At 38.9% G+C, this 25,132-nt stretch overlaps 2 protein-coding genes across 2 annotated transcripts; one reads left to right on the forward strand and one right to left on the reverse strand.

The window, feature by feature from the left end:
* Window positions 1-4,248: 4,248 nt before the first annotated feature.
* On the forward strand, window positions 4,249-7,473 carry LOC120107791 (protein BZR1 homolog 1-like). The gene is made up of 2 exons (XM_039121246.1): window positions 4,249-4,777; window positions 6,417-7,473. Exons 1-2 carry the CDS (start codon window positions 4,559-4,561, stop codon window positions 7,125-7,127), a joined length of 930 nt encoding a protein of 309 aa, XP_038977174.1. The 5' UTR covers window positions 4,249-4,558; the 3' UTR covers window positions 7,128-7,473.
* Window positions 7,243-24,121, reverse strand: LOC103711338 (DNA-3-methyladenine glycosylase 1). The gene is made up of 4 exons (XM_008797448.4): window positions 23,492-24,121; window positions 10,687-10,828; window positions 10,456-10,597; window positions 7,243-9,217 (listed from the first exon to the last, which is right to left on the reverse strand). The coding sequence occupies exons 1-4, from the start codon at window positions 23,853-23,855 to the stop codon at window positions 8,885-8,887; spliced, it is 981 nt and encodes a 326-aa protein (XP_008795670.2). The 5' UTR covers window positions 23,856-24,121; the 3' UTR covers window positions 7,243-8,884.
* Window positions 24,122-25,132: the final 1,011 nt, after the last annotated feature.

The following is a 25,132-nucleotide window of genomic DNA, read 5'->3' on the forward strand; positions in this document are numbered from 1 at the left end:
TCTCAATGGTTTAAACAAGCTGTGTCATGACTTACCTGCACAAGATATGTGGCCATCGAGCGTGCCGCTACATGGCGCCATATAAGAGAAGAACACCAAAACACGTCTACAGAATTTAAAGATATCCACCTCATATACCCAAACTCAAAGAACTCTAGCCGATGTGGGATTAAGGAGCCTCACATTCCACCCACAATCAGATTAGAGTCGTCCTCGGCTCTGATACCAAATGTCATGACCCGCTTGCACAGGATATGTGGCCATCGAGCGCGCCACCACGTAGCGCCACATGAGGGGAGAACACGGGGCTCTTCTGCTAGATATTGTTCAGTTTTGGAGTCTACACGCGCGCGTGCACGCACCGAGTTAAACTCCTTCTAGATTTTGCTTTTTTCTAGAATGCGTCTACAAGATTTGGGACATCCGCCTCATAAGCCCAGGCTCAAAGGACTCTCTAGCCGATGTGGGATTAAGGAGCCTCACAAGCTGCCAACTTATGTTTGGCTCACAAACAAGTGTGTTGGTTCATGCTCTATATAATCATAAAACAAATTGAGGTTGATCATGGTATCAATTAGCTTACTTTAGCTTAACTAGTTGACAATCCTTGGACTTCATCACATATTTCAATGACCAGAGAGAATATAAGCTTCCAAAGTCCGCTTGCATTGTTTTTCTTTTTCTGCATTTCATGTAACTCTATAATAAGATACATGAAGATACATGTGGCTTTTTTTTGCAATCAATTGAAAAGAGATGCTGGATCAAGTAAATAATATATATAACTAAAAAATATCTTATATATTTTTTGTAACAACAAAACCTGATCTTTAAGTAACTGTGACAACCACCAATATCAAGGACTACAACTTCAAATCTACCACTGGTCTCAAAAATTATCTTCAAAAATTATTGTCCTTCCTTTTCTAATGAAAATAAATTTATTTGGAGTTTCTAGCACTGCATCTTATGCTTGAGATAATTGTACTTGCACCAAATGATGCTACAATACAGTTATTTTAAGATACCATACACAACTCTAAACACAAGTTAAATAAAGTCTTCAAGAGATAAGTGTCAGCTTCGATATACAAAGAAATTATCTACATCTTCCACTTCATTAATATTTAATTTTTTTAGATCATTAAGTAATTTTTTTATTTGTTTTAACATTTGGTTGGATCCACTTTCATCTTAGATGGTGTATTGAAATATGTAGTGCTACAAATATGAAGGTGCAATTTTTAGTGTTTTATGACTTTTTGAAAATAAAATCCTAGTTGATTTCTTGAACTTTGGAAAATGATTTGGTTAGTTATGGGATTTAGGGTGTCTTAACTTTTTAAAATTTTGAAAACAAAAGTGAAATACATCAAATTATTCATCTTGACAAAATTTGATATTTATTACTATTGCCCCCACCACAATTACTTATTTTTCATTGTTTATAAGAGTCATTAGTTCTTAGATGCACTTGATAAATGACAACTACATATAACGAGCTTTATAAAATGGCATAAAAATATATCATATCAGTAAATATTTCAAGAGTTAAGATTCTATTTAAAAATCCGAATATTTAGCTCGATGAGTCCAAGAGCATATAAGCACCCCAAGAGTCAATAATCTATTTGATGTCACGCCCCCGCCTCCGTGGGGCATATGAGGCACCCAGTGCCCATGTGGGGGCCACATGAGGGGGGAAACACGGAGCTCCCCTGCGGTTCCGGGGCTTCACGCAAACATTCTTGATCCTTTCCTGATTTTGTTTTTCTCCCAAAACGCGTTTGCAGGATTTGGAAACACCCGCCTCATACGCCCAGGCTCTGGAACGAGTCTTTCCAACGTGGGACCATTGGGCCTCACACCTTCCCACTATCGGACAAAAGCCGTCCTCGGCTCTGATACTAAATGTCACGCCCCTGTCTCCGCAGGGCACGTGAGGCACCCAGTGCCCACGTGGGGGCCACATAAGGGGGAAAACATGGGGCTCTCCTGCCAGATATTGTCCGGTTCTGTGGCTTCACGCAAGCGTCTTTCACCCCTCTCCAGTTTTGTTTTTCTTCCAAAACGCGTCTGCAGAATTTGGAGATATCCGCCTCATATGCTCAGGCTCTGAAACGAGTTTTTCCGATGTGGGACTATTGGGCCTCACATTTGATGTAGGACTATTATTACTTAATACCTCCTCTCATGTGTAGAGACCGAGGGACAAAATCCACAATGAAGAGAAACACATAGATTAGTAAGTGGGAATGTGAAGATTTTAGTAGGCAAAAATGCTCTGATACTAAGTTAAGATCTTATCTAAAATTCCGAGCTTTTTAGATAGTCCCAAAAGTATATAAGCACCACGATAGTCGTTAACTTATCCGATATGGGGCTATTAGAGCCCATTGATCCTTAACATGGTATCGGAGCCCATTGATTTTTCGTGTCTACTGAAACCTTCACACTCCTACTTACTAGTCGACATATTGCCTTTCATTCCTGATTTCGTTCCTCAAGCTCTACATGTGAGAGACAGTATTGAGAAATAATAGTTCCACATTGGGATAGGTTAAGAATCTTGATGATACTTATATACACTTGGGCCCATTTATCTAAAAACCTGAATTTTTAGATAGGACTTTAACATCAAGAATCTACTTTTTAAATATGAGACTTGGTTCGCTATTTCCAATTTCTTATCAGTATATGTATCATTCAACATATCTTGACAAGATATCAAAACAAAATATTTAAAACTGTAGATTTTAAATAGTTACTATTCTCAATATGAAATCCAAATGAAGAATTAAGCACATGTTCTTGACATATGGTGTATAACAAATAAGATAAACAGATCCCCTAATGTAGGTTACCCTTACTTACAAAGTTAAAGAAGAAAATCCTTACATATCTACTTTTTAGCTATCTAATATAATTTTCCCTCTGATTTTAGTCCTGCCTTGAGACTTAGGGTGGTCATGGTTTTTATATATTTATATACCATGTTGATGACATAATTTACTATGTAAATTCTTTACTTTTCCAACAAGAACATTTACAAAATTTCAACAATTTAATATAATAGACAGAAAGATACAAATATTGAAGCTAGAACTTGCATCGAGATTCTAATTTATGTATAATATGGTAGAATAAATAACAAGGTATGTAAAAATGGGCACTTGGTTTCGTAAAAGTATCATCAAAATGCAATCTACCATTCAATCAATGGGCAAACTTGAAAGTTTTTAACCACTCATATGCTACTCAATCCAAGTGGAATAGTGACAGACATGATTTAACTCACATTACCACAAACAAAAACATAAAGTATCCTATATATATATATATATTATAACTTAAGAAATCAAAGCATAATATTAACAAACATAAACAATTATGTTTAAAGAGGAACTCAATAGCAGTACTACTCACTATAATAATTATTACAATCAAATAATATCGATTCAACAATAGAGATGTAAATAACAATTTTCTATAGCAAATGATGGTCCAATAGATCACCAATTCTCTGCATTAAATCATTAGACTCAAAAGTTTAGCAATTTTAGCATTGCTATCATATCCAAGTGCTCTTCATGTCGAATCGCTTGGATTAATACAACAATCAAACTAAAATTAATTTAATAATTCAGAATTTCACTAGGAACACAAATCAGATCCTTAGAGCAATGAAAAGCTTACATCAATGGAACAACTCTTTTTTTGTTTTTTTGGTGGCAAGAGATTATATCCAAGGTAGCATTATTTGTAATCAAATCAAAATATTTTGGGTCTAATCCAACTTTGCTACAAACCAGACGCAATCCCTCAATCCAGCCGAACCCCACACACAGAGGAGGGCACTCGATGAAATGCAGGTAACACCATGCATGGGACCATATGCCATGAGCGAGGAAGAAGACCACCCGACATCAAGTGTAAGCATCCCAACCTCCTCTGTTTGTTCTCTTCCTCCTCCCCTCCCGTAACGTACAGTCAAACCACAGGCTCGAAGACTCTCCTCCCACCCCATAGATAGAGATATAAAAAAAAAAAAAAGAAGAAGAAAACCCTCTGTTGCTTTCTGCGTTCCTGTTTGCACTCGGAAAATGACGGAGGAATCCACTATTTTTTTCAAAGCTAACGTTAGCAGTAGAACATTGAGGATATACATGTCATTCTCGCTCGCACCAACTTTCTCTCTCTATTAACGAGGCCCACGCTGGGCGCCCAACACCCTCCCTCCTCAAAAGGAGAGAGTGAGAGAGAACAGAAAAGAGGGTGTCTCCTGTCACAAGAGAATCTATCCAATCTACTTGCAATAAAGAAAACGTACTCTCCTCGTGAGCTATCTCAGACTCCTCTGCCCAAAAGAAAAAAAAAAATAAAAACAGAGAGAGAGGAAAGGAAGCAAAAGCGGGGCCAAGAGGGTAGAAAACTGGCGGACCAAGCTTCTCTCTTTTCTTCTCTTCCTCTGCACCTCCATCTCTATCTCATCCATCCGAAAACAAAGCCAAAGGAGTAAGAAAACAGAGGAAAAACAGAGAGAGAGAGGGAGGGAGGGATGACGTCGGGAGGGGGGAGGTTGCCGACGTGGAGGGAGAGGGAGAACAACAAGAGGAGGGAGCGGCGGCGGCGGGCGATCGCGGCGAAGATATTCTCGGGACTGCGGACGCTCGGGAACTACAAACTCCCCAAGCACTGCGACAACAACGAGGTCCTCAAGGCCCTCTGCTCCGAGGCCGGCTGGGTCGTGGAGGACGACGGCACCACCTACCGAAAGGTATGCTACTAAAAAGATCCCACCTTTAGTTTAATTTTAGCTCTCTCTCTCTCTCTCTCTCTCTCTCTCTCTCTCTCTCTCTATCTATCTATCTATCTCTATCTCTATCTCTTAGATGTTAGATCTCATCCTTTCCTCTAATTTTCCTTTATTTCCCTCCTTGACTTTCATGTTTGTTGCGATTCGAAGAGATTGGAGATGGCTGTTACAGCACTTGGTGCTTAGTGGATCGCAGTAAAGTTTTGGTTTTGATGCCAAATAGATCTCACTTTATTAATGGATTTTATTATTCTTCTCCCATCCTTATTTCTTTCTATCTCTCTAATCTGATAAGGAGTTTATTATGAAAATAAAAGATTTTATTAGGAGTTTGCGACTCGAACTAATTCGAAGAGGGTTGTACCATGAGAGAAGCAAGGAGGTCAACCTGCATCAAATATACGAACATGGATTCTGATGATGTTTAATAAGTTCTTAAAGCTTCCTCTCTTTTTTTTTTTTAAAAAAAAAAGGATCTTAATTTAGATTTTTTTGTTTATTTGTGTTGAGAATGGGAAGAAGGATGTTTTCTTGATGCTTTTATTGGTAGTATACCTCATTTAAAATTCATTTTTTGGGCTGATTTTGTTTATTTTCTTTTAAAAGGGATATGTTTTTATTTAGATCTTTTAGCAGTGATGTGAACCAGTTGAACTGCTGTAGTTGGTCTTATTTTTTTGAGATCTTTGGTTGATAGCCTTTATTCTCCTTTTTTTTTTAAGCTAGATTCTTCTTTTTTCCTTTGAGAACATAAAACAGTTTGTAGGTTTCTTTTAGATAAGTCTTCTTCCTTTGCTTCGATTGCTTTGTTTTGAGGTCTTTGATGGAGTATTCTACCAGATTTGATGTGGATTTTGTTGAAGAAATTTGGAATCCCTTAGTAATTTTTTATTAGTATTTGTTTTGTTTTCTTTCTGAAAGTTCTGATCTTGGACTTTAAAAAGAAAAAAAAAACTGAATTTTGGCTTCTCTTTTCTCTTTTGACTGCTGCTTTTTAGGGCCAGTCTTCTGTGTGTGCATTTTCTCATCTCACCCAAGATGATGATGCTTTTCTTTTGATTGGATTGTGGAGATCTGTGCCTTTCCTGGCAAACTTTCTTCACTTTGTTCCTTTCCTTTTGTTCTCATTCATGAAGAATACTTGATTTTATGTTGGCTTCTGTTCTTTCTCCATCCTATTTCTTCTTTTAAAAGAAGAAAAAGGGTAACAGGAAAACAGGAAAGTATCCCCATCTAAAGTGTAACACCCTCAAGACAAACTATGTTACCCAAATATCCAAACAAATCAAAGAGTTATGAGGCAAAAAAGCAAAGCATGTCTGAATTTATTTTAGGCCGTTGCTGTTCTGATTGCATTTGTTATATCACATAAGGAAAACAAAATCCTCTCTCTCTCTCCCCCTCTCTCCTGTGGGCTGTGGCTCACAAAGAAAAGAGAAAACCCTTTGTTCACCTAAGTTGATGGACAACCTTGCCATCAGAAAAGCAACAGACTGAACAGTAATCACTTCACTTGCTGGAATTGCACTTCTCCCTTCACTCTATGTGGGCTTTCTCTTGTTGCATCTATTTAGCTGCTGAACTCTGTCTAATTTGACAGGGATGCAAACCACTGCCATCGCCTCCGGAGGCGGCTGCCGGGGGTCAGTCGACAAACATAAGCCCCTGCTCCTCATCCCATCATCTGAGCCCACCCTCCTCCTCCTTCCCTAGCCCTGTCCCTTCCTACCATGCCAGCCCATCATCGTCCTCCTTCCCGAGCCCCACCCGTATCGAGAATTCCAACCCTGGTGTCAACCCCTCCTATCTCCTTCCCTTCCTCCGGAACCTCTCCACCCTCCCGCCTCTTCGTATCTCCAACAGCGCCCCTGTTACCCCGCCGCTCTCCTCGCCGACTGCCTCCCGCCCTCCGAAAATCAGGAAACCGGACTGGGACTATGCTGCATTCCGCCATCCTTTGTTTGCTGCTTCTGCCCCTGCTAGCCCCACACGGGGTCGCCACCATGGGCACCCTGCCACCATACCGGAGTGCGACGAGTCTGATGCTTCCACTGTTGATTCTGGACGGTGGGTCAGCTTCCAAATGACAGCCCCGGCATCGCCGACCTTCAACCTTGTTAACCCGGTCGCCCAAATGCCAGAGACCGTAGTGGGCCCTGGAGGAGGAGGAATGTCTGATAGGGGACGAGGTGGTGTGGAGTTTGAATTCGGGAACGGGAGGGTGAAGCCTTGGGTGGGGGAGAGAATTCACGAGGTTGGGGTGGAGGATCTTGAGCTCACATTAGGAGTGGGAAGCAGTGGATCCAAGTGAAAGAGCTTGAGACTTAGCTGCTGCGAACATTGCATATTCCAGTTCATGTTGCTGCATCAAAAGCTGTATCTGCTGGGCTGCTGGTGTTTGGTTCTCTTCTGAGTGTTTTTTTTTCCCGGTGGTTTTCTTGCCTCATTTTTTTCTTTTGTTGGCTTCCAGTAACATGGTCATGAACGCAGAAAGATTTGTTCTTTCATTACTTCTAAGCTCAAATTGTTTTATGAGCTACTGGTTTTGGTGGCAATAGCTGATGAGTAAATTTCATGGCTGTAGTTGATGGTGTTGCTGCTGTCGCTGTAAATGCTAAAAACCCATGGGTAATTAGATCGTTCTTTCTTCTTTCTTATCAGTACAATCCATGTGGGATGTTGTGGACATTTGCTTCAGGCACAGCGATTGCAGGTGGAAGAAGTTCATGCGAACCTCTAGTTTCCAAAGGCTGTAAATACCTCGAGTGATTTTGAGAACATGAAAATTTTCTGTCTGCTAACCTAGACGTTTGAGGTGTGTGTCTCATCAGCACTCTAAGATCATGAAGGTTTATGTCATCCTTGGGTGATTACATGAGTGCATTCCAATGTTAATATTAGTAGGCTCTTTGTAGCTACCAGTGGGAGTGGCCATGGCTTTTATGTGAGTAGGTGTCTGGCTCTGCATAACCTAATTTTCCACTAAAATGAGTAGATTTCTGTGCCTGTCCTTGGGAGGAACTAATGTGAAGTGAAGCTTTTAGATGGAAGATGGCATGACTTGCTTCACCCTGTGGGTAAAAGGTCCAGGAAAATCTTCCAATTTCTACCAAGATATATATGTCAGAGCTGCCAACCTTATCTTAACAAGAAGGCCTTCTGACAGGACATTGTATGTTGTGTTTTCTTGTGATTAAGACAGTATGCAATATATTTTTGAATTGTGGAGATTAGTCAGAGAAGTAGTGTTTTTGTTAGATTTTGGTGACAAGGTTGAAATAGTTGCTGGGGCAGACCTCAAATTCCATTAAATGATTAAGGGTTGGGTTTGGTTCTCATTCAAAGGTGATGAGGTTTGTGGAGGATGCCTTGTTGGGTCAAAAGGGCACCAGAAAAATTTCAAGGGCCCCTCTCCATGTGAGGTGTGTGTGGTAGGCGTGCTGTAGTTTGCTGACCCTTCACTGTATGATGCGCTCGTCTACCGAACGCAGCAGAAACCCCCCACTTCCCCAAAATTATAGATGGACCCACTTGAAAGGGCCACATCAACTAAAAGTGCCATGGATGCCATGGTCAGCATCTTTGTAGGAACAAATGAATGAAGGGGCACCCCAAAGAAAATCTACCATGCCCAAGTAAACAATCACAGGGATCCACATGTGGCCAGCTTTGCAAATGGTGCAATGATAACGAAAACATGACACCAAAATATTGAAAATGGAGAAAACTTTATAAATCAGTGTAAAATGATATCCATCATGATATTAATATGAAGTGATAAGAAAATAGATATTATCACCTTCTTGTGGTCCAAGATAATCATGATAATCCATGAAAAGGATGGCGGATCTGATAAGGATCTATGATGACACAGAAGGATATATTCAGAAAACAGAAGGTTTGGATTTAATCAGATTAGCTTGTATTACAAATTCTGGAAGTTTGTTAGCTTAGAGTGAAGTGTTTGTTAACACCTTAGTGATACAAAAACAGCTGAGATGATACAGCCAAAAACAGATACCTGCTGAACTGAACTTGTTAAGTGCAGTCTGCTTGATAAATGCTCGCTTAATCCTGTAATGAGCATTTCTTGGTCAAGCCTTTTCCCAATGTCATCGATTCAGTGTTCGTCCTGGATTCTTTAGAGCATGAACCGATGCATTCTTCAAATCTGAAGCAGCTAGAAAGATGGTCATTAACTATGCCTGCTGCTTGCATAAAAGAATAGATCACAGTTGGTCCAACACAGCGGAAGCCCCTTTGCATCAGGTCCTTGCTCATGGCTTCGGCTTTGGGAGTCTTGACAGGCACTTGACGGGCGTAGCGGAATCCATTTATGATCGGCTTGTGGTTCACAAAACTCCAGCAATAGTTGTTAAAAGAACCGAATACCTCAATCACCTGTGGATGAAGAGTTGATTAGAGGGGTGAAAACAACTCCACGCTTTCAAATTTTGTTCATCTTTTTCAGTATATATACCGACTATGGTGTAGCTTAATTATAAATTCATGATCTTCGATCTTCATGAACCTTCAGTAAAGACGTCTACAAACTGATGCCAATCACATAATGTGCAGCCCGACAACATTATTTTGAATTTACATCATCAAAGCAGTCCAGTCAATTGGACTGCAAATCTTTATCTCCGTTTTAGTGTTCATACCATAGTAATAGCAAATGCAGCATCCCCTTTATAGCATCATACTGTGTAGTAAGTAATGTAATGGTCCGTCATATAATGTCTTATGCAGCGGACTGCATCTTCCAACAAATGCATACTAGGCCAAATTAGTTACTCAATGCAATCTAGCAGCAGCTACATAAGCACCAAAGAGTTCAGATCAGACAACTAAATCAACTTCAGGCATCCAGCATTTTCTTCCTTTTAAGGTTAAAAACTTAACAGCAGGGTGCTTCATTTGCAGAGAAGAAATCTAAGCTCAAAGCAAAGACGTTACATAATGTATGATACTTGGACCTATTTTGAGACATTCCAGCAATGTCAGAAGATGTGTGCCAAGCCAAAAGTTTTCACACTAGCCTGATCTACTTGAAATCGTCTTAGTAAACTTTTCCTTCTCATTTATTTCTGTACAGAATATGATTAGGTCTGGAATCGCACTTGTTTGTTCTTGCAGCTTACTCACTTTGCAGCAATGAAGGTAGAAAATAAACACAATTGCTTTGGCCTATTTGAAAAGTGAAGATGATAAGAATCCATGTCTCTCAAAAGGATGATGACAAAATGCATCCCTCCAAATAGGTGTATAGATAGGACTTCTGCCCCCTAAAATCACACATCCCCCATGTGAGCTGGATCTCAGCCTTTGTTGACGCCTTAAAGGGAAAGGCCTTTCCAGAAATGAAGCATTTTGAAATCATTTTGGATGAAAATAAAGGTGGGGAAGTTATAAATGATCCACTCGTTGTTTTGATTGAACATTCACTAGTAACTATTGAGAAGGAGATAATAAATATTGTATAATAATTTGTAAACATGATGTCTATTTCAAATGATACTCCAATAAAGATGACCCCAGGACTTCTGAAACTAGCTAAATATTGTGGACAGTGGACAGTGGACAGTTAAATTTCTAAAACAAGGAGCTGCAGATTGAGTATTGAGATGATAAATTACCTTAAGCATTTGCCTTGCATTCTCTACAACTGCCCGCATCTTCTGTTCTGATAACAAAGTGCTGCCACTTGATTTGAGTGAAGGAATCTTTTTTTCAGCGAATTGAGCGACAGAACATGGGTCAAAATCGTTGAACAACTTCCTGACAAAAGGAATGATAATTGAAGTGTCAAGCACAGAAAAGACGGAAGCTCCATTTGTCCTAAATGAAACCAAGATAATATGGCAAACCTTAACAAGTCTCGCTTGCTCAGAATAGCTGGCCAGCTGAATTCAGCTAATGCTTCAGACAACACAAGCAGCTCAAACAGCTTTCTGTCATCATGAATGGGGACTCCCCATTCTTCATCATGGAAAGAAACATAAACTGGTTCTGGAAAGAAATACAAGCCAAGAAATACATGTAAATTGAGTTGTCCATGAGATATCAATTTCAACTGATATGCAGACCAGTAATCTTTCACCATTTATGTAACACTTGTAGTAGTAATATACAATGCTTCGATTCCTTCAGAAGTCGTTAAAACCATAATGGAGTATGGCTTTCAGTTGTCTTCAGTATTTGTATAACATTTTAAATGTGACAACTTGAAAGCAATTCCCCTGGGTATAATTCATTGTTCCCCTATAAATGCCTTTAGATTATTGAAGATCATCCAAGATCTTAACATGTATCTGTTCATTTCTTACCATGCAAAGATTTATGTAACTAGCTATGGCATGATTTATCAGATGCTTGCGTAGGCAGTCAAACCTCCCAAAGCAATAAGAGCTCAAACTCTCATTCTTCATCTCTTGTTTTTATACTTCATTCCTCCCTTATTTATACTTATTCATTGGAACACCGTAATTTGGTTTCACCTCTATTTGTGCTTCTCTATAGTGGTTATATCAATATAGCAATTTTTTTTGGAGATTTAAGTCTGAGACAGGGGAAGTCGAGAATAGTATTACAAAGATATGTCTCTCCATGCAGGATTGGAATTTAGCAGGAAACCAACTTCTTTCATCCAATCTATTATTAGCTGTACATGCCACATTTTTTTCTTTTTTTTTTTAAATTATGGGTTTGGATCTATATCATTTCAATTTCATGTACTGCCCCAAATCAACCGCTTAATGAATCTTATGGCTTTTCCAACGCTTGTTCAGTTGTTCCTTTTTTGTTGCAATATCTGACCCATCAGATCATCCGTAAAAGGTTGGATAAATTAAGTACTGTTATCTTCTGAAGACATTAGAATGGCCATAATTCTTAAAGAGAAATTTTAGCAACAGAAAAAAGGACAAAGGAAAATGAATATGGAAATCCACATACAAGGCCTGACACATGATTCCAGGAAAGGCTCAAGGCTCATAATACCTCATGTGATTGTCATGGTGGTAACAAGAGAGTTAGCCGATGAGCAAAAATATTGCTGAGGAGAATAATCTGACCGTATGTGGGACTTTGTATAGAAAGAAGTTGGCAACTTTCAGAGTGGATGAAATCCTCTGGAAAATGATGACTATTAATAAAGGCTGTAAATCTATACAAGCTTAAAGACATGGATAATACTCCAATTTATATTGAGTTGATATTCTTTAATGGGTCAGTGAGAATATGTTAATGTCAAAACAATTTAAAAACAAGTGTCGGTGTAGGTGCAATCCTATGCTATAACAAATATGCAAGTCAACAAAAATACCACCAATAGTGATTAGCAGTTCTCATCACTGTCCCAATCAATACAGTGTCAGAAGCTGCAGAGAATAAGAGGTTAAGAAGAGAGCCATGTCGATCATATCTTGATGTAGTGATATCTGAGATGTCCAAACATGGTGAGCATTGTGGAAATCAACAAAAATCTAATTCACCACGTTGACAGTAACAAAGTTTAACCAGGAGAAATCAAGAAAACCATGCTCCCAGTGGGCAAAAAAATCATGCTCCCCAGTGGGCCAATGGCAGCAAGTCAATCAAGTAGCCTTGCACTAACTTTAGGCTTTTTTAGACGAAGCTTAATGACAGACGAGCTAACTTCATGTTATTCAATTGAGCATACATATCACACCATCCACAAAAATCTAACATAAACTTGATCATGGTACAAGAAGCACTAAGATGAAGACATCTTCAGTCATGATTAGTTGCATGCTTGCACTTGAATTAAGAAATCTTTAACAAATGAAGGTGCATCCAGATAGGAAACATGACAAATGTAGTAGCCAAGGTAAGGGTGGTAAAGGACCAAAGGATAGGCATGATGGAGATGCTTTGGGAAAATCTGCTTCAATTGATTAACACTCAAAGAAGAATCTAAGCTCTAGAAGAAGGTAGAAGTATCACCAATATTAGCAAGAGATAAAAAGAAAGAGAAGCCCAACTTAAAGGAGCCAGCATATAACAACTTGAACCCACACAAAAGGTGACAGCACCATTAACCAGTATTTCTGCAGATGAGACTTCTGAAATTCAGTAATACAAATCTCATTTGATTACTCATGAGCCAGATTAATGTGGTAGAAGGAGGGCCCATTCTGCCAAAAATCCGAGAACAAAATCATGGCCAAATTACAATTGTGTGTAGCTAAGAGCATCATGATAAATACACACTCTTCATGGAAAATATAGTAGCTAAATCCCATTAGTGGTAGAGCAACTAGCCCTAAATTACAAATAAAAGAAGATGTCCTCTAAAAGAACTAAGTCCACTAAACATACAGTTCAATAATGCCACATACTCTATAATATGCCACAAGATTTGTTGAACCAAGTATTTACAGTCAATTTGTCTTAGGAGGCAGTAAGGTCAAAGTGCAAAGGAAAAGCAAATACGTATAGAAAGGCTCAGTAAGGGGGATAAGGGCCATTCATAAACAAAAGGAGAACTGAGCATGAAAGATGAGATGACAAGTAAGTAACTTGTTAACATAGCACCTCTGGGTTAATGTTTAGATCCATGCTCATATGGTCTTCAGGTTACTAATGGAGGTCAAGAGGTTTTCTAAGGTTATGATACAATATACAGAATATACCTTTCCTGGGGAGGTTTGACAACCCAAAGAAGCAATGATAGCAACAATTCCAACAAAAGCATGACAGCAGGCGTCACCATCACCATTGGTTGTAGAAAGTCAGCTATTTCACAGTGTTGTCATCAATAGGAGGCAGAAAACAACATCATTTTCTAGCTATACATAATAGATTGAGAAGAAAAAAAAAGGAAATGAAGACCACTAATATTTATTCCAAGACTTCAAAGCGAACCTAAACTTAATCCTAATTGAACAATATTAGCAATTTTCTGCGAAAAAAACCAGATCTTCTAGAAATTTTCTGCTAAAAAACAATCCTAGTCTCATGAATAAACCAGAAATCACAAGATTTGTATGACCAACTAAAATGTCACACGAGAACCCCAAAAAGTCACATGATAACTTAAATAAGCAGATATCTACTCATTTAGACAAAACGAACACTAAATACAGACTCAAAATAAGAATATGTAAACAACCTTGAGAGTTCTTATCTCTTTCCAACAAATACACCGATTATCTCCTTTCTTGAGAAATAACAGTATTTCCCAATTTCTGACCAATAAACACTTCAAACTGATTAGTAGTTCATTTGATCTTGTACCATACTCATATGATATGACTTTCTGAATCCTGGACTCAATCTTGTATTCTTTCAAGATTGCAATGGACCACCATTATAAAACACTAACATTCAAAAAGAATGAATAACATGCACAAGCTAATTTGACAGGAGTAAAAAGCATCAAGGGGAAAAAAAACTTAGGTGGAATCAGACGCCAGCACCAAACTAAACCAATAAAAAAGTTTGGTAGGATTAGGATTGTCAATGGATTTGATGAGCCAAACTCGGTAAAAACTTCCAATTTCATATCTGAATAATGAAGTAATATGCTTGCCGAAGTAATAAGCAGATAGCTTTAGGTGAGGGTCAATCCAAACTAATAACGACCCATCTCAAATACGAAACATATTTATATGCTCTATAATATTAAAATTATGATAAACATGAAAGTTAAATAGAGATCTAACAATGGATAACATGCTGTTGTCATAAAGGAAGAAGGGAATTGGAAACCCATTTGGTTAGACTCTCACTTTTAGCTCTATGATTCCCCTTGCTTTCGCCTTATTTGACAAGGATCGAGAAGCAATGTTTGCCATCTCGATATTGAACCCCATACCAGTACCATCCTGTCACTGTATCGATCTGCTTGGTACTGAGATTAGTTCAGCATACCGATACTCAGTACACCTCCCGTACTATGTACCAGTTCGGTACTATTACAACAGGTATGATCGGTATGCATCAGTACCAATCAGTACGGCAAGCCATGTTAAGGAGAGCTAACTACTCAATTCCCTGCCACCACCTGACGACCCCTCCACCACCAACAGCAACAATGAGGGCACTCTCTCCTCTCCCTCTTTTTTTTATCTTCCTCCCCCCTCCTTCAAGCTAGCAAAAATCTCCTTTGACCTCTACCCACAATAACATATTCATTGAAATTTAATAACTTCATACCCAATAATTCCATAAATTCTTCCACTTCTTGAAATTCATGAACAACAAATCCTTGCCAAGTTTTACTCATGGATCTAGTCCTATCCACCTCCTCAACTCCTTGAATTGATCTCCAAATCAAAAACCATAATGAGATCCAAATTATGGAGTTTGCAGTGGATTTTTGTTTCGCTAGGTCTATAGTTGGGATGGAGACAACATGACAATTACCCCTTTCTAAATAATGGTATTTTTCTAGAGGACAAACTTTACTAAGTGAGATTAGTGTTCATTCTTTTTCATCATTTTCTCTTTCTAATTGAACTACTTATTTTTTTGAAAAATATTAATTATATCTTATTAATCAATATACCATTTAAGCTGAAGAGAAAAGCTATAAAACTATACCTACCTCAGTACCTCTTTCCGAATAATTTCCATACTACAACAAATATCCTTCTTTGGTTCCTCAATGTAGAAATTTTACAATTCCAACTATTACAAGACACATGGGCTTGGCTCAACCTGAGAACCAAACCGCACTGAACCAATCTTGTTGGGTTGGTTTTGTTCGGGTCAAGGCTTGTCGTTGGTACCAGATCTCGTATCGGTACCATTCTATTACAGTGTTAGTTGCGGTACGGTACAAGACAGCATACCGGTTTAGTACCCCTACGGTATGGTACACATAATGCGGTAGTACTGGTATGGTATAGTATACCCAGTACGGTACGATACTGACTGGGCAAACCTTGGCTCAGGTTTTAGATAGAATTGGGTTGGTTCAAGTTCCTATTTTTCAAAATCCAATTGGATTTGGTCTGTTCTAGATTAAGAGTTTGGGTAACTCGGAAACACCTCGACCTAATGCATACACATATACATACTATTTGTTGGATTGGGGCTTGTGAAATTAGAGATCTCCCTTCATTATCCTTAGTCTTTACTTTCTATTTTGAATGGATAGATTTGGTTAACATTTTCTTATACTTGTCTTTAACATTTGAATAATCTTGGTACCATCTATAATTCTCTCCCCCTTTTCTTTTTTCTCTCTATCAACTTTGTGATTTATATAAAATAATTTTGTGATTTATATAAATGGACACCAAATTTGACTTTATTAGGTTGTAATTAGTATTAGACAAAGCTTATAACTTTATATTTACTATTTCTTTAATAAAGTATTAGGTTATTGTTGTTAGATTTTATTTTTTTATTTTTATGAAACATCTTCTATGATAGCTTCATTTTTATACTTGTTGAGGCTCAAGATATTTTATTGTTCTCGAATAAATCAATAATTTACTTTTAAAAAAGGGTGATAACTCAAGAACAAACCATAAGCAATACAATTTTGAGGGGTTGGTTCCAACATTGATTGGTTCAATTTCAGTTCCATAAATTGAGCTGATGATTGGGTTGGTTTCAGGTAAGCCTTCACCTGAACTAACCTGACCCATGTGCAACCCTACCAACCATCCTCTCACATTTAGTTGCCCTCTTTTGAGCCTCTCTCCAATTGTTCACTTCAGCATTGTACCACAACTTCTTTATCATACAGCTCTCTCACTCTCTTTCTCCATATACAACGTGACCTGGTCCTTTTTCCTTGTCCATGAACCTAGTCCCTCTCCCTATTCCCCTTGTCAAGCGCTATACTCTCAGGAGAAGATTACCCAACAAGTTTTTGTCCTCCTCATTCTCCAAAATAGTTAAGGAAAAAATGGTCTTCTTGACCACCATTTGTTGACAGCAAAATGCATCATCAATGAAAGGGTCCTCGCATTGGACTTACATTTACTATTGTGTCCACTCTGCACTCTTTCAACACTTGGTCTGCTTGCAAAATAATCAAGCATGTCCATGTCCCTATCTCCAAAGGTGTGATCCACCAATTCATTGATGGAATCCTTCTTACCACTAGCATACATATCTCTTTAAACCCTATCAACTTTCATTCCATCTCCTTATTTTCTGACTGGAGAAAGTCTTATATATATATGATATCGTAACTTCAATCGTTGAGATAAGATGATAACAGTATGAATTTGGGTGCTTTGGTAAATTTCTAGGCCTTAAAGAGTTCCTTGAAAAAAGAATGCTAGAGACAAGCTACAATTTTCATTACCACTTTAATATAGTACCACTATTAAGTCGAGTTTAGGACATAACTTTGTCTAGTTGCACTATTGATCCAGAAAAAGCATAAGTCAAGGATTAGCACATCAAGTGCACAAAAGAGAGTTATTAAAATTGTTGAAAGCTTAGTTCTATTCCAATCAGGATAATCTAACACAATTTTTGGGATAACAAAATTAGGATCAGAAGGCAGGTCATTGAGGGGTTTACCTATTTTTGTTTTATCATATGCTTGCTGTAGAAATCATTGGATTATAGTATATATATGAGGATAAAGGATGCTTCATCAGTTCATTGTATATGTTCCAAGATGATTTAGTCTAGCATTTGTTCAAAATTAATATGTTAAGCTGATGCTTTTAGGGTCAATTGGCTAGTTAGTATGGTATTAGAGCTCAAGTATGCTAGAGTCATTTCATCTCCTCCATGCTAGTTATTAATTCAATTAACCTTGGTATCATCTTGCCTCTGTTTGAGTATCCATGTGTAATCCAGATTTTATGTGAGGGAGACGGGTTGTTAAGCTTGAGATATATTGTTGATTCATTCCCTAACAGCTTAAGCTTTTGGGTCAACTAGTTAGTTAACAATGAGCCTTACTAAATGTATGCACTCATAAGCTCCTTGTCAACACATGACATTAAGGCCAATGAATTAATGTCAACACATGACATTAACGCCAACAAATTAATGTCAGCACATGACATTAAGGCCAACAAATCCTTAAACCATTAGTATGGACATCATCTTTCTACAAACTTGTAAAGGAGTGAACATCAAACCTTAGAATAATGAGCAGCATTTACTGCATTTTCACCAAGGAAAAATGTTGTGCCGCCTACTTTGGTGTAATTGAGCTATGATTTTCGCCATTGGGTGTAACAATACCTTCCTTATATAGTAAATATGTATCATATAATAATGTTCATTATAATGGCAACTTTATTGCTCTCATGTAAAAGAGTTGAAAATTTGAGTAATTGTCAATTGAAAGATGTTCATTATTGAAGTTAGTGTTCAAACTGTTGACCTTATTGACTAGTGCAAGGCATCTGCTCCAGTTATCCTTGCTATGAAGAACTTTGTCAATATCCTTCCTATGACCCAACATTTTTTCTCAATTATACTTCTCTCAAGTTTAAGCTTAACATGGTGTTTCTTCTCTCTTTCCACAATAGATGCTATGACAGCAAATCTTAATAACCTTTTCCAAGGCATTCTTTATTTTCTCTACTTTCCCTTCCATCTTCCTATTTTCCCTTGTCCTCTTGAAGGTCCTTGTTTTATGGTTGCTACACACATCACATCTCCTTGCTCTTAAATATGTAATATCATATCATTTTTTAAGTTAATCTGTCAAAATCATCTAAAGATGGTGGGTTTATACCGAAAGCTACAACAAGGTGACTTTCCAAAGTGCACCAGAATGTGCACCTTAGAACAGAACCTGTGGCCATGTAGTAGACACCATGGAGAAAACAGTGTCTTGGGCGAGGCTAGCTAGTGTTTGACCATGGTTTAAACTTTGGAATGTAGTGCAAATAGGTGATATTCAAGTTTAATTTGGACCTAATTAAGAATTAACTAAGACCAAGTCAGCATGACTGATCAGAGTCCTCTATGTCATGAAATCGTGAGCAGATAAGCATCTCACATTTGCGGTGCAAGACTTCATTGGCCATGCATGGAATAGCTAATTAAGCTTTTTCTTATGAACTCGAGTCATCTAGGCTATAACAAGTTCAACAAGCAGGCTGGAAGACCCCAACATATGCAAGATTAGGCATAAGGGTTTGAGACATTTTATATGGTTGCATCTTATTCTGAGTTAATTATAATGCATTGTTCATGAATGAAGTATGAAAACGCTTGCTGAATTAATTATATCCAAGACACTATTTGCACATGCTACCACATCATGGACTCCTAGAGATCCATCCATACCACAGCTTTTAGCTATCCAAGACAGTTGTGGGTAGAGAAGTGCATGAGTAAGGGAACACATGTTCATTTGCATTAAAGAAGAGAGCTCAGCTCTACCTAGCTTAATTTTGTCTTAATCAAACTCCATTTCTATATCTTATAGCTTAATGAGCCAAAATCTCTTTGTAGTCCTAAAGTATGATTTTATGAGGTCCGCCATGAGAGCACTCATAATTTGGCCATTGCTAGTATCATTCAATTGAGCAACTTGGAAGCTTACTTCATGAATCACTTGTACCTATTTCTATGACAAAATCATGAAGCTATGAAGAAACACCTAACTTCAATAACTAAGGGCTCGTTTGGTTCGCGGGAAGTATTTTCCCTCCTAGGAATATGATTCCTGGGAATCAGATTCCTAGGAAGAGGATACCTAGGAAAGTACTTTTGACATGTTTGGTTAACCATGGGAAAGTGACTAATTTCCAAAGTGCTTATGTTTGGTTGACCATCCACTTTCCTAGGAAAGTTACGTATAATTCCTATTATGCCCTTAATAAAAATTAGGTCTTTAATGCCTCTTTAATGCTTCTTTAATGCTGCTGAAGGGTCTTTTTGGGAAAAAATAAAAAAGGAGTGATTCCCACCTCATGGGAAAGTAACTTTCCCATGTTTCTCATGGGAAAGACTTTCCCATGAAATGTGGGAATCATATTCCCATGGGAATACAACTTTCCCATCTCTCTCCTTTGAAAACTCCAACCAAACAAGAGGCATTTTATTACTTTCCCGTTGACCACACTTTCCCCCCTCATTTTCCTGCGAACCAAACGAGCCCTAAGCTACTTTAAGAGGATGAAAAGTATAATAGTCCAATAAGTGCTACCTCAAGGAGCTAGTCACTTGGCATGAGTACCAAGCAAGGTACGCCAAACCGGTACCGTACGCCGAACCGGTACCGGTCGACGTACCGGTGGAGACCCAAACCGGTTCGATACCGGTTTGGGCGGTATCAAACTAGTATCGAACCGGTTCGGGTGGTTCGGTTTTGATGTTTCTATGTTTAGGTTTAAGGTCTAAACTAAATGATGTATCTTATTACTTCCAAATGATACAAATCATAAAATAAAGAACATAAAATATCTTCAAATTAAGATACAATCAGTTACATACGTTTAAAACACTCTTAAATATCTAAAATCAGATCGAGTGGTGATGACCCTCGTAGATATCCGGATCATAAGTATAGTTAGAAGGAGGCAGATCAAGCCAACAAGAAGGAACGCGCGTCGGGTTATAAAAATTGTTGGATCTTTTGCTCACGCTCTAGGTCTGAGAGGTGTCTTCTGACTGTATAGGGGTCCATCTGAATATGGCGGCAGCAAAATTCGACCCGTGTGATGCTCCGGGCTACGTAGGGTAGTAACCACCGGAAGATGCCTTCGACGCACCATATCTATATCTGTATCCGTATGGATCATAGGCTGTCTGAGACTGCGGATAATAGGATCCAATATACGACTTGAAACTTGATACATCTATGGATCCTACTCCACATCCTGCATGAGGTTATCTACAGCTGCATCCTGTCCTCCTGAATGACCTCGAAGAGCTCGTCTTCTATATGCAATGGTATCCTCGCGGGCTCTATCAGATGGCCTACCGTGATCCCTATCCTGTATAGCATGCGTAAAAACTGGGATTCACTAGTGTATTGAAGACTAGCCTCCAGCTGTGTCTCATAAGTAGTACCATACTGTCCTCCACTTCCCTCCATGCCTAGCAGATCCATCACCACCAGAACCTTCATCGTTGCTGCTCCAGATCTCCTTCTCGACACTTTTCATTGGAGCCCTTTGTTTTTCTTTTTTCATTTGCTGGGCAGGTGCCTTCTTACCCTTCATGCCCCTCTCTACCTAGCTACCACGCCCTCTTGATCGAGTCGACTGGGTACCGTAGCGTTCTTGTCTGAGTATCTCTCGATTGTCTACTCCGCCTTGTCGGATCGGTCCAACCATCATATATCATAGTAAGTCCATATATAGGCCACTTGCTCTTGTAGAAGACAATCCATTTCTTTAGCTCCTCCTTATCATTGTCAAGAAGCTCACTGCAGATGTTCTTCAGGCCTGGAGGATCTACACCAGGTCCCGCAGCCTGTATGACGGAAATGGCAAATCTATAGTATATATTATCTGCCACATTCCGTGTAATATGGCTGAAGTGGAACCAGAATCGGAATGTGGCTGAAGTGGAACCAGGAATCCAATAGCTCGCCACATATCCTTCTTCTTATCCTTCTTCAATATTGAGTCTACCCTCTGTTGCTTTGAATCTTTGCTGGAAAAGGTATGCGGATCTACATCATGAATTGACGCTCCTTGTGGAATCTCTCTGAATGACTTTTTTTGAGTACCAAAACTATCCAGAATAGATCCAATCCGACCACGTCCTCTGATGACGCCCTTCCTGACTGATGATAATTTTTTTTTATAAACTAAATTTATTTTTAATTTTTTAATTATTGTAAATTTAGAAAAAGAAGATTTCTGCCTCCAAAATGACTTCTGAATTATGTAGAATGTACGACTATTTTTTCATTTTTTATTATTTTATTAAAAATTAATTTTTAAACTTTTTATTTTTAATGGAAATATAAATTATATATATTTCGATAAAAAACTTATGTCACCATGCACATATCTGCAACATATAAAAAATCAAGCCCAAATCGAAAAATTGAATATGATCTCCTCTTATTTTGCAATATTTGACTTATTTTTTCTAAGCACCTTAAAAAAAATATTAAATAAAAAAGATAAAAGAAATAAACCATACCTTAATTAACTTTTGCTAGATTTTTTTAGAAGGAGAACAACGCTCTCTCACCTTCTTAATTTTTTTTTATGCCGCCTTTGCTGGATCCCTATTCGATATGTCTTCCCTTTCTCTACTGGATGCCTGGACTGCCACTCGGTTTTTATAGCCGAACGAATTCGGCATTTGATAGGACAGCGCATGCACTGTCGGCCAACTTCAAAAAGCGTCGTGCGCTGTGGTCAAAAAGACCACATCGCGCGGCCTTTAAAAAAAAAAGCAAACTATTTGGTTCGCACCGGTATAAGGATGTATCGGTCCAGTTCGCACCGGTACGAAGCTGGAACCGCTCGGTTCCGGCTCCCCTAAGGGGTGGGAACCATTTTCCACGATTATACCGAACCGGTCCGGTGCGGGCTGAATCGGTAGGTACATACCATGGTCCCAAGCACCAACATATCCAAACAGTTGATGTTTTGACCTCTGAAAGCCCCAGGGATACTACCATTCAATATAAAGTAATTAGGCATCCTGTATTATGCTAAATTTGTACTGGACAAATAGAAGGTTAAGTTGTAATACTTTGCTATAAGTGTCCAGGAAATTTGGATCAATTTTGTTTGGCACTTGGAATTGTTGAAAGTGGAAACTGGAAAGAATCATTAGTTTAATACAGTGTGCTAACAGAACAATGCAATTTTACGCCAAGCGCTGACCCTAAGTTAGCATAAGCAGGACACTCACTTTCATAGTGCCATACAATTTTACATCTTGCGCAACATCCGGAAGCTCAACACTCCAAAATCCAACAAGAAAAATAACCCATCCAGGAAAAAAAGAACTGAATATTTCTCACAGTTTTCTACATCCTTAAAACCTAAGAGCATGAATAGGACAAGGAACCTGAATGGCAGCCAATGCGGAAATGTTAAAGTTTCATGTCGCTAGCAGTTCAGATTCGCACAAGGGCCAGGAGCAAGGAAGAAGGCCAGTATGGTTCAGAAATAAGTTCAACACCGAAAGTATCCTCACTTCTAAAGGAAGCAACAGTGAACTTCAAAAGTTTCTTGGACTTAGTGTTCAGTCTGTTCGAAATCTTTGAAAAGAGTCAGTTCGCACTGAAGGATTGAGAGGATGTATATTTGTATCTCATCTAAGTCTCATAAACATGCAATATGGTTATGAATTGAGATCCTAAAGAAATTCAATCTGGACTGTGTGCCTCATGGTTCACTGTTCAGAAGAAAGAAATAAAAATAAAAAAATATATTGTTTTTCACTCATCCATCTGCTACCTAGAGATTTCATCCCATGGTAAGACTTTGCATGAACACATACAGACAGACAATAAAGAAGTTCAGTTCCATAGCTGTTAAATGCAACCAAATCCCAGAACTCATAGTTAAATCTTTTCAGGAGCCACTCTGTTTTAACAAGACATAATAGAGAAGAAAACAAATATACGTTGTAATAATCCAAAGAAAACCATAGATAATCAAAGAAATTAAATATAAAACAAATGTCCTACAGGCTACAACGCACGCATGCACAAATCGAGAAGCAGATTAAACATTGAAGATTTATACACATAAGCACGTTCTTTACTAAAATGACATAAAATTAGCAACTCACCGGAGTTCGGTGTGATCCAAGCACACCTCCTCTTCCCCACCGCCAGCTTCGACACGGGAAACATCAACACCACGGCAGCAGCATCAATGCCCTCAGGAACGACCTTCACTGACCTCACTCCAGTATTCTTCTTCCTGCCCTGCGAACCGCCACCTTTCACCAAAGTCCGGCGGCCGCAAGAAGAATCCGAAGAGCACGAGCCATCTTCGGAGACATCACTAGACTCCGACACCCGAGGAACGGGCCTCCGCATAATCTTCGCAAACTCCTTCTTCCTGCCGGAAGGCCGCGAGCTCGAAACACTCGCCTTTCTACCAACTTCCTGGAGCTCAGAACTGTGCTTCGTCCCAGACTTCACGTCCATTGCTCCAGAATCAGAAACAGAGCCGATTTGATCTCAGAGAAGAAGAAGATTTCAGCCAAATGGCTTCAAATGTACCTCGAAAAACTCTCCAAAACCACGGATTTCTTCTTGGAAAGAAGATATTTTGGGCAAAAAGGGAATCTTTTTGCAAAACCCTAGAAGGTCGCTACGGTTTCAAAGAACAACAGAGACGAAGCAGAGGACGAGGAGAGCAGAGAAGAGAGAGAGGATTGGAAAAAGGAGGACGGGCTTCCGAGGCCTAAACGGGGGCAACCGACGTCTTTCCGGCGACCGGTTATTCCCGGTGGAAATGCTGACTTGTCGGTTCCCCTCGAGTCCCTAATTTTAAACGGTGAGAAATCTGGACACGACCCCGAAACCACCAGGATTTGCTTGAATAGCATGGAAGGCTGCTGCTGTTTGTTTGTTTTGTTTTTTGTTTTTTGTTTTTTGTTTTTTTTTTCTACTCATCCTACCCTAATATAAATGCAGCTAATAAAATCAAAGGCGACAATCTGACATAATTGTAAAAAAGAAACCTTGTAATGTGTCCGGTGAACCTTTTTAAAGTATTATTCTGAACACCGTCCATATGTACTATCTGAAAGGTATTGTAGTCTCTGGTTATCCACCAAATATAGTTACCGTGACATAGCCGCTGGAGTAATTATAAAGCGCAGTAGGGGTGAAAGTGTCATTTTAAGGTGGTAGGCTAGCCGTCGCATTTGCGTGCCGGTGAACGGTTAGGAACGTAGCTTGGCTTCGAAGTTCCAAATCGTTACGAAGCACCATCGATACAATGATTACATGCGAGTCTAGTACATATGAGTGAATTTGTATAGGCTACGCCGGCTGACAAATCTGCACCGTCTGATGAATGGACCCTTGATGCATGGGCTATGAATAGACGGTTGATCTATCAGATGGCCGTGATTGGCGGACAATAGGAGTGGGGAAAGGAGGAAGAGATAGATGATACAAGTTAGTGCTTTGTGGAGGACTCACACAGGGTAATTGGTGCGAGCGTAACGGCTACATTCCACATTTGAAATGGGACCACCCGGAGCTTACGGTAAGGTGGTGTTAGTAACGACCAACCGAGTGCCGACTAAGAGTTTTTTCTTCTGTTTTGTTTTTTTCTAAAGAGCTGTTTAAGCTTTTTTTTTGGATGAAAAAAAAAAGAAAAAAATGTGCGGTTTAAACTAGAAGAGAGTTCCAGTCCTCCAATCATAATAATCTATGTTTGAGCCGACATGATTAAATTAAATTCAGTTGAG

This window comes from Phoenix dactylifera, unplaced genomic scaffold (genome assembly GCF_009389715.1).
Source record: "Phoenix dactylifera cultivar Barhee BC4 unplaced genomic scaffold, palm_55x_up_171113_PBpolish2nd_filt_p 001019F, whole genome shotgun sequence".
Classification (NCBI taxonomy): domain Eukaryota; kingdom Viridiplantae; phylum Streptophyta; class Magnoliopsida; order Arecales; family Arecaceae; genus Phoenix; species Phoenix dactylifera.

Bases quoted from the DNA above. Each gene is read 5' to 3' on its own strand.
- LOC120107791 (XM_039121246.1), top strand. From the start codon at position 4,559: ATGACGTCGGGAGGGGGGAGGTTGCCGACGTGGAGGGAGAGGGAGAAC. The intron at 4,778-6,416 runs GTATGCTACTAA...CTAATTTGACAG, and splicing joins ACGGCACCACCTACCGAAAG to GGATGCAAACCACTGCCATC.
- LOC103711338 (XM_008797448.4), bottom strand. From the start codon at position 23,855: ATGGACGTGAAGTCTGGGACGAAGCACAGTTCTGAGCTCCAGGAAGTT. The intron at 10,598-10,686 runs GTTTGCCATATT...TCCTTTTGTCAG, and splicing joins AGCAAGCGAGACTTGTTAAG to GAAGTTGTTCAACGATTTTG. The intron at 9,218-10,455 runs GTAATTTATCAT...CTTCATCCACAG, and splicing joins ATGCAAGGCAAATGCTTAAG to GTGATTGAGGTATTCGGTTC.